This window comes from Haliaeetus leucocephalus, unplaced genomic scaffold (genome assembly GCF_000737465.1).
Source record: "Haliaeetus leucocephalus isolate CR32 unplaced genomic scaffold, Haliaeetus_leucocephalus-4.0 Scaffold92, whole genome shotgun sequence".
Lineage (NCBI taxonomy): Eukaryota > Metazoa > Chordata > Aves > Accipitriformes > Accipitridae > Haliaeetus > Haliaeetus leucocephalus.
Window position 1 is genome coordinate 7,049,284 of NW_010972528.1, and position 14,963 is coordinate 7,064,246.

Here is a 14,963-nt window from a genome sequence, read left to right on the forward strand (position 1 = left end):
TCCCCCGTGCAGCGGGCGGCTGTAGGGTTACCTACAGACTGCTCGTGACTGTCAGGCTTGATCTGGCTTCCGTACGCAGTTTCGAAACACTTTTACTCTCGAGAAATGCAAGTAACGCTGCTGAACGTTTGATTTGGTAAAAGCCACGTGTAGCTCCTCTTTAACCGACCTACTTCCGAACGCGACTGCTACCTGAATGCTGCTCTATTTTATCCACTTAGCATCAGTGCTTTTTATATGGAGTGAGCTCTTCTTAAATAATGAACGAGAGAATGAGCTCCAGAATAGAAAAGGGTTGCTCAGCAGGGTGGTTATGTTGAAAGGCTCTATTCACGCATTCAGCGTTTCCAGAAGATGACATTCATTTTTAGAGAAGTTTTTTTTAGTCACATAGTATTCTAAACTGGTGCCTTACATTTAATTTTAAAAACACTCCAGAAGTTTTGTACTGCTAGAAATGGACTTCCTACAAAGATGCATCTTCGAAAATAATAGGTCACGCACCTCAGGTGGTTACAACGGTGTTGACGTACAAATAAACGCTTTCTTAGTTTCTTAGCATCTTTAACATTCCTTTAATACATGTCTTTATGTAATTCAGTAACATGTGCAGTTCAACCTTAGCTAAAGTAAAGGCTGCTCCAGTCAATCCTGTTCCCTATGGATCTCCAGAATCTGGAGACGCTCAGTAAGCCGATCCAATGCAGCCCCAGATCCGGGCTGGAGTGCCGGCTTCCGGGCCCTGAAGCAGTGTGTGTCGCTGCCGTGGCTTTTGGTAGGAAGATGGGACGGCACGACACAGGCTTTTGCTGGCGTGCGTATGTGCAGCTGGAAAGGACACAGTCTGAGTGTCAGAAACCAGCAGGAGTTTCCTGGAAGCTCCTGAGGAAACAATGAGATTCCATCTACTACGGAATGAATGCTCACATTAACCATTTTATTTAATCACTTAAGAGCAAAATGGTACTTTGAAGTCATACTTAATTTTTAAAGAATAAAGAGTAGTGAAAAGATACAAAGATGTATGCATTACATGTCTTCATTTTGCAGAAGGGCACGCAGTAAACCCGAGTTATGCTCTGCTAATCCTCAAGGTGGCTATCTATACACAGCAGCTGCATTTTCCTCCATTTGTAGGGCTGCCTTTTATGCTACTACAAAATGCATTAGCATGTCTGCTATAAATCCTGTTATCCAAATTTCATAATGTTTACATTTTGGATATAAATAAATTACACGTGCAACGTGACTGTAAGTATTAGCCTAAGTACACCGTAATTATGTTTGAGAAGAAAACGGGACAGACACATTATAAGACTAAAATACCAAAATACTAGATAGGAATGACTACGTGTGGTATACCTAACAACTCAAAAACAAATGTTTAAAAATATTTCTCTAGTCCATGTAATTATGTACTTAACCCTCTATGAGTTCAGCAGGAAAAATGACTGATGTAGACCATTTAGAAAGTCTGTCATTCTACAGACAGAATAATGCTTGTGAAATTTAACCCAAGTTAATATCCTATTGACCCACTGGGCTTGCCTTACAGCTCTGTGTCACTGAGACCGCAGATGAAAGGCAGGCCAAGACTGTTGTTTACTCTAAAGCTCCTTCATACTCCTTTAGAAGTATAAAGGAGCTGTAAAGTGATAACAGGGCTTTGGCAGTGTAAAATGGGCCTGTGACGTTTCTTTCATGTGGAAAAGCCTGTCAGTAACACCAGCATGAGATATTTGCCATTAAACAGTGAATTATTTCTTTAAACCACACTCTTGTTAAGAGAGACATGTTTTGTAATAATGAAGTATGGTAAACAAATTCCACTTTTAAATGACACAACATCATACAATTAAACATTACATAAATAGCATGGAACAGAATTTTGTGCTGTGCCAGGATAGGAGTATGGTATTCATCACAGCATCACCCCAAAAGTGCAGAATATTCATGCAGAACAGCTGAATTTTTCTGCTACTTCAGACGTGGAAATGGTAGGTATTTATCCGGCTGCACTAAAAAAAAGAGAGGAAAGGTTCTTGTAGAAGCATCAAAGACAACATTACAGCACTTCCTAAATATTAGTTATGTGATAAAAGGGGACTTGGATAAATATGTTAGGTATTCCTGCCTCCTCTTGTTTTTTCTCATTATCTACAGTTTTCATGAATGATTTGGTAAAATAAATAAGGCTTAGTTACATAGTTTGGGGCCTGAGAGGGAAAAGCAGGACAGACTGTATGAGGCTGCCTAAAGCTGTATTTCTCAGGACAGGAGCTGAAGAGTATTTTGTAAGAGGGGTATTACAGCCACATTCTTTAACAAGAGTAAGCCCTTGCTGTGCCTATAATAAAATGCCAATAAAATCTGGCAGTGAACTGCAGTTTGTATATAACATTAGTTTAACCCACAATTTTTCAAGCTGCTACCAGCTTTGTGTTCTATGGTTAAATATTGTGTCTGTCTGGGTTTATGTAATCTGATTGGGAAAATGTGAACTGCCCAAATCCGGGTATAAATCAAGGCAGGATGTTTTATAGTATTGCAGCAGTCCCTTCTGGTTCTTTAACCATCAAAAGCACAAACATGGTCCTTCCATACAGGCATCCTTAACACGGCATCCATCGCAAGGCTAGCTCATCTGGTGGCTGGTTACCAAGTTTTAGACATAAACTCTCAGGTTAGTCTTCCTAAAATGAGTCCTTTCATCTTAAATCAGTATGGAGGACCTAACTCCTATGACAACCAGCTTTATGCACTGCAGTGTTACGATTTTAACCTTGCCTTGCTCCTATGTTATTGTAGAGCACTTTTTCCATATCCCTTGGTAGATGCATTTTAACACTGTGCTCTGTGTGTATGCCAGACAGAGTCAGTGCTTTCACAGAATACAAACTCTGAGTGGGCTAGTGCATGAGGATCCCTTTTCCATCACTGACTATGACAGAACATGCTTTTCCATTAAAATTTACCACAGTTGTATGAACAGTCAGATAAATTGATGGTGTAAGTGCACTTGCCCATCTCTCAGAATGCTGCCATTGTGAAAATTCCTTTTTCCACTGCTTAACCCTTTACACAGTATTTGGCTGTTGGAGGTGGAACTGAGAATATGAAAAGAAAGGTACTAGTTATGCATTCTGCTACCAACCACCACTGTATACTGTAGACTTTTTTCGAATGTGCTAATCAAGTAGACATTTAGGAAAGGAAAATGCTGCCAGACTAACCACACTGGGTTCCAGGGAAGGGCCAGGGGCTGTCTGGACCAAACCTGAGCTCATGGGAGTAGGATGAAGAGGAGCAGCCTGCCAAACCTGCTGTGGATGTTACAGCTCCTGGGCATGAGGAACCCATTCTGTGACTGAGGCAGACAGAATTCTTGCAGAACACTCTTGATTTGTAAATTATTTCATATCTGTCAGCCATGCTCATAATAAGAGATTTTGCTTTTTTATAATCATCTGGGTTAATTTGACTAGGACTTAGCTTATTCTGAAATAATTGAAAGTAGAGGTTATACTTAATATACTGAAAAATATACTTCCCTCCTTTCTTTTAGCTTTATCAAGAGCAGGAGAATAGCACTAATCATCACAGAATAATACATTGCTTTTTGGCAACACATAAATTAACAGATTCAGAATTCAAAGCTTAGATACATCTGTGAAGTGTCAGCGTGAGTGAAATACACTGAAAGCCCCCTTACTTGTTGCTCACAATTGTAACCAAACCCATAAATCTAACTTTAAAGGAATGAGACTTGAGCCAGAAACCCGTGCCTTGTCTACACTTAAAAGGGTTGGCTGGTATAGCTACACCTTAGAGCTGTATTGGCAAGCACAGATTTCTTTTCTGGTGTAACTTAAATCACTTTCCACATGGAACACGCTAAACTGGCTAAAGGATGCTGCCAATATAACGGCATCTACACTAGGGCTTTGCCAGTATGGCTGTAGCTGCATGGGAGTGATTTTTCATCATTCTGACAGCTATTTTGGCAAAATTTCTACATTTAGACTGAGTCCAAGTTAAAGTTGGCATTGTTTTATGTTGCAAATAAAGCAGAAGAGAAGCATTGCCAGTTTATGGCCCTGGTTTTACATTATTTTAAATTATTTGTTCTAAAGGAATGCGTGGGGCAGGACCCACGTGGTCCTTTGGATGTTTGCCTCCCACATTTGTGCTGCATTAAAATCGCTTGGTTTTTCAGCGAGTGAGCACTGGCAATAGGGAAACTTACATTACCAAAAAAAAAAGATAGCGTCCATATTATTTACCCCAGAAATAGCTATCCTGATGCTTTAAAGCAAATTTCCAAAGTGAAGTGAACTGCAAAAGGAAGCATCTGGGCCAAAGAACATGTGGGTTAAAGCGTCATTCTCCTTCACTTTGTCCTCAGTGCAACAAAGAATTCAAGGACAGGATTAATTTTAGGCACATGCATAAGCCCATTTCAAGTTTAGTAGTCATGTCAGATACGATAATGCTCCTTTTTGAACTTTAATTAAGCAGATACTTGAAATTAATCATATGTTTAAGCACTATGTGAAATCGGGATTTCTGTCAGAAGTACAAGTTTACATAGAGTGAGGCTATTTATTGTGGTACCATCTGCATTTTCTTTTCTGAACTGGATGTTAAGTCTGTATTTTAAAGATGTCCCAAGGGGCGTGTTTTTCCACATAAGTACATTTTTACATATTTGGCTCTGTTTTCCTAATCTCTCTTTTGCTAAGTGTGTTTTTTTTTGTTTCAGAAATCCACACAGAGAAGTTTGCATTGATTTTGTAATTGTATTTACCGTTGAACTCTTTCCTCTGCCAGACTGTGATTGCACGTGTAATCCTGACACTCGGGTTTGCAAACCTGCCCTTGCTGCTGGAGCTGCACTGCGGACAGCAGGCCGTACCTCGCCCGCAGACAGCACAAGGGCTGTTCGAGGCAGATAGGAAATTTCATGCGTAATCAGTCAGCACTGAACCAGTGAGCCAATTGGAGGAGGAAGTCTGATATAATCAAGGCTTCTTCCTTCCTTTTTGTAAAACACAGAATGTGCCTGTTAGAAGAAAACACAGACATATTTTTCTGCGTTTTGAAAATGCGAGGAAGGCTTTTCATGACTTCGTACAGGCTACACGTGCACCACAACTAAAAGCTCTTCAGCAGTTTCCAGGCGAGTATTCTGTGCACTTCGGTTTCTAGAGTTACTCACAACTCAGTGAAGCAGTTGGAGGGGCATTTACCCTGAAATGGAGAAGGATCAGTGTCTGTTCAAAGTAAAATTTTGTAATTTGTTGCAGAGTTTTTGTATTGTTTGGGATTTTTTTAATATGTAAAAATAAATAGTAGTTTAGTTAAAAGAGCTTACAATGATTTTTAGCTGTGAAAATGAAACTGCATATATGAAGTACAGATAGTTTTCAAGTCAGATATATTCCAGGCAGAAGACTTGTATATCATAACGTTCACTTCTGCATTCTTCTGTTTACAAGTGTGTTGTGTTTCTCTGGTAAATCATGTTTTAAAGTGGTAGTTTTTTATACATACATATTTTATGCATATAAAGTTACACATATATAAAAAGATTTAGGTCTTGAATATAAATACAGTTTTGCTGATAAGGTTGTACCAACTCACAACCAAGAAAAAAGTTGTCATTTGAATTTGTTCGGCCATTTTCAGATTCCTCATTTAATCTACTGTATTTGAGATTATCTTTACATTAAAAACAAATATTTGCAAGTTTATGCTCTTGGGATAAACTGTCATGATTTTCAAAAGACTGAGCAGTTAGACAAGAAGTAAGTGGCTATTCATAATGTTCAAAAAGCAGATCTTAAGGAGGACTAGAAGAACAGTGAGAACTTTCACGTCCTTGTCCAAAGTCCAAAAAGAAGGGCTTCTATGATGCTCTTATTAAGGAGGATGACAACAGGTATGTACTTGCTTATCAAAGCCAGGCAAAGGAAGGGTTTCTGTTACAGGAACGTGGTTTGCACTTCCATTTCTTCTAATGGGGAAAGTAATTGCTTTTCTTTTTACAGCCTTGCAGTTTGCCAGTTATCAATAGGTCCGCTGCAGGAGTTTCCTCACCTCTGTATCCAGCATTGCATAACTGTGTGGTAGACAAGTGGAAGCAAAATGATATCTAGTAACATCCGTGTCCTAAAACCTCTCATTACTTAATAACCACTGCTTGGGCATTATTTTTACATTTGGAGTGGGGAGACTTGGGTTTTTTTAAGAGTAGGTTGTTATTCTATTTGACTTTCACCTGTTGGCTGAATTGTGAGCAACACTTCTCTCATGCTAACTAACAGAACGCAGCACCCCAGCAAAGTTGTTAGGATGCTCTTAGAATTTTTTCAACTGCTAGTATAACACAATGATGTAACAGGTAGGTTGTTTTTAAAATAAAAAAAAACATCCTGGGGAGACATTTATGTGACAGAATGGCCAATCTGATCTATGGAATAGGAGTATATTGTGTTAGGCATTTTATCAGTATGTGGTAAAATAGTAGTCCTAGCAGAACAGGCATACAGATCTACTACAAGCACAGTATACAGATTAAAAGGACAAGTAAAGGGAGAATGCATCTGTATAATAATTAGAAAACTCAGTTCTCCTTCCACCTAGCCATTGTCAGATTCAGTTGTTTTCTCACAGTACAGAGACAAGTCTCTGGAGAGCACCTGAAACTGTGAAATAAGACAAAAATATTATACTATTTTAGATATCACCCTATTTTGCCCTACAGATTGTGATTAAGAACAGATGGCAAGTTTGGGAGTCTTAAGAACAGTAAATTCTAGCAGTGGAAGAGAGCCAGGCTGCTAGTTATACTAATTATCTCCAAGATTTTAGTTCATCTGAACTCATACTTGCAAGCTTGAGGGCAAAATAGAAGGAGAAAAAATCTGCCCCCACTGAAGTTTATGACAAAATTCTCGTAGATAAGAATGGAGTTCCCCAACTAATCATATTCAACATAACCTCTTACAGTTTTCAGGTTTGATTTTAATCTGCCAAAAAAGATATCCAAACACTTTTAGTGGCAATCGCAATAGGAATGGTTCTTCACTAGTAGCTATGTAGATATTTCTATTTATTACTTTAGTTTTTATGAAACTACAGTTGCCCTCATACAAGTTGACAGAGAACAATGAGTAAGTCAATAAAAAAGATTACCAGACTGGATCCTCTAAAGACATGCTACTAAGAAATGTCGTATTTTTTGTAATCTTTCAGGGATAGCTTGCAATGGACCAAGACTCGCACTGCACAGCAGAAAGGGAACTGTTGGAAGCTGTAAGCAGGATTACTACATTTTCTACTGCAAGTCCATCTGATGAAGAACTAAATCAACCCAAAGCTGAAATTTCATGTCAAGTGAGAAAAGAAAACCCAGAAAAAGATGACCTGCAAGGTTGATGCTATCCTTTAATTTTATTTTTCATGCAGCTATTTATGCCATTGATCTTTTATATTAAAAATTCAGCTTTATTTATTGTAGCAGTAGCCCAGTTTTACACTGCTATACTCCACTGAAAATAAGCCTTGATTAAACTTGTAGTAATCATGTAGCAATAGTGAAACAGATGCACATCCTGGTGTGTATACATACACACAGAGTTTTTCTTTTAAATGCCTTGCACCTAAAATGTACTCCAGATTTAATTTACACACCAGAGACCAAAACAGATGGCCTGTCTCAGGAGTGCACTTTCTGTAGATCTCAAAATCTGAACTTCTTGGCATTATCAGCAAGGACACCGAGATTGAAGCTGATCTCAAGCAGTAGTCTTTCATATGCCTTATGAAGAGGCAGCATTGAACTTTTACTATGCCTAAGATGGCTGTCATCTGTTATTAAATAAAATGTTATATATAATCCAAAATATATATAATCTCATCAAGATTTTCAGCCTGCAAAGATATCATAAACACCACCTCTCTTAGGAAATACATGCTTTGTAGAGAATGAGCCAAACCCCGAAGGCCTTGATAATGGAAACTGTATGGCCAAATGATGAAGAACATGTAAAAGTAGGGCCACTGAAGGAGTACTCTGGTGCCTTTACAATTCTATTTCTGCATCAAGCTGTTATTTTCCCATTCATTTGTAGTCACTCGCCTCCATTGACTGAATGTTAGATACATTGCAGACTGACTTCAGCTGACTGCATTGACAGAGACTTTATTGATTGGAAATTGGGACTGGTGTGCCCACTGAAATACAAATATTCCATTTCTTTTATCCACCTTGCTAGCCTATATGCCACCAGATGAAAACTGTTGTCAGTAGATTTCAAAGACAGAGAAATCACCCTTTCAAAAAGCAACATCAAATTCCCCTGTAAGCAAACTCTTCAACCAGCTGTCCTACCTTTTTATTTATGCATATATATATATATATATATGTTTGTGTGTGTATGTGTGTGTGTGTGTGTGACTGTGGGGGGAGAGAGAGAGGAAGGGAGGGAGGTATATAAAATATTTCTAGCTGGACTGTGGCATCAGTTCAGCTACAGAAGAAAAAGAGGATGTGAGAATTCCTCCTTCAGCTGAGCTGGTTATCTGAGTTTCTCCTTTAAGGTTAGGCTATTCAAGTTTTCTCAGCTTTCACAGGGTACTACATAAACCCAATATTTGAATAGGGTCAGTATTTGAATATATGTCTGAATTTGCAGCTGCATTGTATTGTCTCCTCCTTTTAGTAACAAAAGCTTGGAGAAGCATCTGATTCAGAAGACTGAGTCAGTGTTTCTTAAGGCTACTTCTGGGATGGTGAAGCATATCTCTTGCTTGGGCCGTGTCTGAGGTTACAACCTAGACATACAATACTTCTTGTCAGTATTTTTTCTATAACTTTGTATTCTGCAGCCAGTTTGGTGTCTTTCAAAATTTAAGACCACAATACCTTTCCTCAAAGAATCTGGACCTGTCTTTATTAACAGTGAAACCACTTGTTTTATCAGTCTTTAGGTCTTGCTGTTACAGTAACAGAAATTCTAGGCTCTCTTTTCACAGTAAACACATAAGAGTTTTCTTTCCAAATGCAAAGGTCATAATCTGAAACGCTAAATATATTGGTTTTAGATTCCAACGCATCCCTAAGTCCCAACTCTTCGATGACCACTAAGGAGCTTCAGGAATACTGGAGGAATGAAAAACGCCAGTGCAGACAAGTCAAACTCCTTTTTGAAATCCCATCAACCAGAGTTGTAGAGCACCACTTATCAAAATATGTGGTAAGCTAAGAAATGAATATGTAAGAAGATCATTAATTTTTATTCATTCTGCAGGGGGTCTGCACAGCACACAGCATGCCTCACTACATGAAAGCCTTACCGAGGGCCAAGTTTTGCAAGCAGTGATCATACCGAGTAGAACCTGTTCTCACTGATCATATGGGCATAGCTGGTGGAATCTGCCCCTAAAAAAACCCTCTAACAATCAGTTCACAAAATCTGCAGCAGTGGAAAAGTGGTATCAAGTAAATTAGTAGCTTGGGTATCCTTAATACCCAGAGGCTTGTCAACATTAAGGAAATTCACACAAGTATAAAAATATCAATATAGTTACACTTCCATTGAGCTAACCTGCTGTAGCAGCTGCATTACATTTGTATAACTTCCACATCAGAGATTTATGTTAGCACAAGTGCAAATTCTTTGATGTTGACAAAGTCTAAGGCATCTTCCAGATAGATCGCTTGGGATTGTTCCCCTTCCCTACCTAGAGCTCCATTAGATGGCATATTTCTGTCATATTTTTAAGGTGAAACATGAATATGAGGGACAGGAACAGCAGAGGAGGTTGGATTTTCCTGTCTTTACTCACAGTACTGACACTTGGTTTTTATTTCTGATTCTGCTCCTGGCCTTTAGGAGGACTGATTTAGAGGAAGTCACTTTGAGTACTCATGTTAAATTCAGATAGGGATGTTTTCCTTGTTTGCAACAACCTCTGAGGTCTGTAGATCAAAAATGCTAAGAGTCATACTAGTGTTGCTAATACTGAGTGATGCAGCCTGGCAGAATTTGGAGCAGGTAAATATTCTGGAGACTGTCCTAAGATCTTATTGTATGCTATACACACCTACTTAGATGCTGCCATTCTTGCATACACTCAATAGTATGCAGCTTGTTGAATATTACAAATTATTTTAGTATAACTGTATGAGATCAGGAGTATCATTCAGCATATGTGCAAGTAGTTAAACTTAATCATTAAGTTACACGCCTGGGCAAAAAGATTTACATTACAACTAAATTGAGACAATTTGAATGATAGTCTAATTAAATGGTATTTCTTCCCTTTTTCATGCACATGCTACAAATAAAAAAAAAAGTACTTGTAAATTATTCACTTAGCTGCCCTTGATAAAATGATAGCTTAAAAAATTGCTCTTATGATTGGTTTGGATATGCATCAGGCATATATACACTTTTCAGCAGGGAGCAGGACAAAGTATAGGAAAATGTCACAGTGCTTACAAACGAAGAGAGATCAGAGAAGTCAGCTCAAATTTAGAAACCTTTCAAGGAGCGCCTGTAAAGATCATTTATGAAGATTAAAAGAGAGAATTTCTCTTTAAGGAAAAACAAGGAAGAGAATCAGACAGACACTAGTGCTAGTACTGGTTTGCACCCTTCAACAGCAGCAAAGAAAATAACTGGCATGAGTAAAACTGCTCCAGTTCCTGTATAATTCAATGGGAACAGGGTGAAGTTGAATGTGAACGCGGTCATCGTCCAAAAGCCAGCAAGGCCAACAGTCCATGTCCTTAGCTGGTGTACAGTGACATAGTTAAACTGGCCTCAGTGGAGCTCCACTGGTTTATGCACATTAGGGATTTGGCCCTCCTCAACATCATTGTGCTTGGATCAAGACCAGAAGAGAATCTATTTGTACAACACAGAACACACAATTTTATTTTGCAGCTATTTTTCTAGGCTCACATTTCTTATAGCCATTTTGAGGCTAGTGAAGAGCTGAGGAGGACATACTCTTGAGTACTGTTAATGTGGGACAGCATTGCTGCTAGCTGTTAGTGAAGGATTTTGGATAGCAAACAGATTGTTGTAGAAATGTCACATTTTTTTGCATTATTTATATGCCAAGTAAGTTTGAGTAACAGAACAATGATTTAGGGGGGAAAAAAGGCTTTGGAGTTGCTCCATCTTATTTTTGCACACACCAAACTTTACTGCCAAATACTTCCTCTTCTTTCACAGCATTAATAACACCCCCAAATCCCTGGAAATGTCTGATACAAACAACATTTCTAAGTATTAACAACCAATGTAAAATAGATTACATTCCATATTAAGTCTGGGAAATCCATTCAGTTCACTGAAGATGATTGATTGCAGCAGCCATGGCTGTTATAAACAAAGTACAGCCACAGAAATGCTTTATAAGTGATTTTACGTGCTTCAGTCTGCTGCTAGTTCACCATTCCCAGCACCTTGCAGGATGAGATCTGTTAGTGCATTGTTTATCTACAACTTATTTACATGCTAAGGCTAAGTCTGGTGACAAAAGTACAAAACAGCAGGAGGTGCAAATTATTAATTTGATGGCTGCAGACTTCAAAGATCAGGCCTACACTGAGCACGCACCATAATCCCAGACAGCAACTAATTTAGCAGCACTGCTATCAGCCATAGGAGTATACAAGATTACACACATAAAACTGGTGCAGGAAGGTTTCAGCTGGTGGAATATACAAGCACAAAGTTTTTTCAAAGCAATAACAGACAAAATCTGACTGCACTGGGGCTAGAATGGTCCTTCTTATGCTTATTTTTCTGTTTTATTGTGTTTAGATGTATAAAATCATCATTTTGCAAACAGGGAGTTTTGACAGCAACAAGTCTGTAATTGAACGGCGTTATTCAGATTTTGAAAAACTGCACAGAAATCTGCTGGAGGAGTTTAGTGAAGAAATGGAAGATGTGACCTTTCCCAAAAAAACTCTAACAGGGAACTTCACAGAAGAAATAATCAATGAGAGAAAATTAGCCTTCAAGGACTACCTGAGACTTCTATATTCTATGAAATATATCCGAAGATCAAAAAAATTTATTGACTTTTTAACAAGGCCGGAGCTTCAGGAAGCATATGGCTGCCTGCGGGGTGGCCAATACACCAAAGCTTTGGAAATCCTTTTAGAAGTCATTGGTCTGCAGGAAAGGCTGACGAGAGGCAACCCTGTCTCAATTGTCCCTACTCTCTGTGCTATCGTGGTGTGCCACAAGGACCTGGAAAACCCTGCAAGTGCTTTTGAATATGGAGAAAAAGCTCTATCATGCCTTTGTGTGCATACCAGCCACAGGTATTATACTCCATTGCTAGAAACAATGATCAGTTTGGCATATGAACTTGGCAAGGATTTTCTGTCTTTGCAAGAAAAACTGGAAGAATGGAAGGCAAAAAAAGATCCTGTACGGGTTTTTACCTTGAAAGAACTTGCAGTTCGGGAGTATGTACAATGAACACAGGAAACAACTTCATTAAAGAGAAAAGCTGTCAGCTCCTTTTCCCAAAGACAAGCTCTTGAAAGAGTAAGAACTGGAAATTACCTATTTGGCTAACATAACTTTATATTAACAGAAAAAAATTAAGTATCTTCCATGTTCGAAAGGGACATTAACATTTATGTTGGAAAATATTATATTTGCTCTACAGATATGAGGAGTACCTAAGCTTATTAAGGTTTTTGGAAGGAAATTTGCAACAAAAAATTATTTATGATTTGCTTACTTTGAACATAGCCTATTTTGTGTGAAAAGTCAGAATAGGAAAATACAATGAATAAAGCACTTAAGAATCTGCAGAATCAGAGGCATTGCTGGTTCATGTGGGAACTACTTCCTTTCGAGAAGAGAAATATCTTCCCAGTCAATGCAATCTAAAGGATGCATCTTCAGTCACTGAATGTAGTTTTTTACTCCTCCAGCTGAAGCCTGGTCAAACAGTGCTTTGCCATTTCTGAGAATGACAGGATTGGTCCTGTTCCCGCTGAAGTCAGCTGCTGTGGGCAGGAGGACCTGGGCAGAAGGTTTACAATCTGCTTTGGTGGGAGCAAAAAATACAAGTGATGATCATTCCATCAGAGATGAGGGAATATGCTTCATTTCCCTTTTGTAGCTGCTACAGTTCTATGACTTGCATTGAAGGCACATTCTTGTTTGGGGTGATCTTTAAGTACAGCTCTGACTGGGGTAGAAAATTCATACCATGTGCACTATATACATAATGGAAAGGAACCACAGAAGGGTGCTGTTGGGGAGAACATCTGGTTAATATAATGCTAGCATTTAATTCTGATTATCAAGCTGTGAGACACATGGTTAACAGACAGTCTGTGTTAAGCATGTGCTTCCCTGTTGCCTTTCAGAGGTTTATGTAAATTGGGCATTGCCTTAGTTTTACAGCCTGGTACACAACACAAATATCTTCTTGGTGGCACTGCAATATTATAGTTGATTCTTTCAGGGATCCAACCCACATATACAAATACTAAACTTTTCTTGGCCCTAACACTCCTGTGAAAGCTTCCTAAGAGCTGAAAAAGTCTCTATTTACCTGCTTCTGTAATTTCCCTCAACTCTATTCTCCCATACACTTATTTTAATAATCTGGTAAATTAATTCTCATAAATATTGTAATTAACATGTTATGCTAGCATTGGTCATTGTTCTCCGCTGAACATAGTCCACCAAGTACCTTCAGGCCTGTACTCCAGGTACAGATTCTACATGCACCATAATGACACTGTCTATAAATTAGGAATAACTGTATTAACTTACCTCCCAGACACATAAAAGAATAAGCTAATTGAAAGTGCACTGAACCTGAAAAACATCGCTGTGCATTGTTACAAGAAGGATGGCTTGGAAAAAATACAGAATAATAGGAGTGTCTAGGGTGTAAAGTTAATATTTTAAGTAGCTATTAACAGCTAGGCATTAAACACAAAATATGTGGATTTTTGTTATTTGACAATTATTATTTTTTCTAGTTATACCAGAAGTAAGAGAATTAAGAGTAATTAATTAAGAGAGTTAAGAACTAATCTTCCCACAACTTACCATATTGCAGGACAGTGAAAATGGATCAAAGGTAACACCTTCTTAGAGGATCATGTCTGAATCGGTAACAAAGTGGTGAAGAAGAAAGCATGTCTGGGGTCTGCATCACACTCAGGTGACTTGAACTTAACGCAGAAAGGAAGCGTGGCCATCACACTGCTATATCTCCACAGCAGTTTGTGGTGAAAGACCAAAAGGATAGGGAAAAATAATTTCCCCCCTTTGACCCCTCCCATCATTGTGTGCATTGTCCCAGGCACAGCTGCCTTGGATTCTCCTCAGGTTCCTATGGGACTGTACCTGAGTAGCTAATTGTGTCCACAGACCCCTCATCTTACAGCTGACTACAAGATTAGAGGGTCCACAAGTACTTGCTGTCCAGCAAGGATGAGTAGCAGAAAAGCAGCACATCGGAGAGATCTTACTTAACCTTTACTTGTAGTAATGCTACAACTTTCCGTTTCTGAAGGATTAACTAATCCAAAGCTAACCAATTTTTGTTGGCATGGCAGTGCACATTAGGAATATGAGGAGGTGCAATTTGGCCAAGAGAAAAATGTACATAATTCTAAAGGCACTAAAATAAACAGTGCCAAACCCCCCCACTGTTTTGTTGGTGTAAGCCAATTTTTTTCTGAGAATGCTTTTCATATAATGTTTATATATATAGCAGAGGTATTCCAGAGTTTTGTCAGCAAAATGGTCCTGGAATAGGTCACTTTGTCCCTATCCACCAGAAGGCAGAGGTCAGTGTCCTTGAAAAATGGGGGGAAATGAACTCAATAAATACAGGAATGGTGTGAAGAAAGAACAATGTTGTCTGTTGGGTAATTCCCCCACACTGAACTTCTT

At 38.7% G+C, this 14,963-nt stretch overlaps 1 protein-coding gene across 1 annotated transcript; it reads left to right on the top strand.

The window, feature by feature from the left end:
* Positions 1–6: 6 nt before the first annotated feature.
* Positions 7–14,763, top strand: SNX20 (sorting nexin 20). Its single transcript, XM_010585014.1, has 5 exons — positions 7–107; positions 5,056–5,179; positions 7,258–7,435; positions 9,109–9,260; positions 11,844–14,763. The coding sequence occupies exons 3-5, from the start codon at positions 7,270–7,272 to the stop codon at positions 12,510–12,512; spliced, it is 987 nt and encodes a 328-aa protein (XP_010583316.1). The 5' UTR covers positions 7–107; positions 5,056–5,179; positions 7,258–7,269; the 3' UTR covers positions 12,513–14,763.
* Positions 14,764–14,963: the final 200 nt, after the last annotated feature.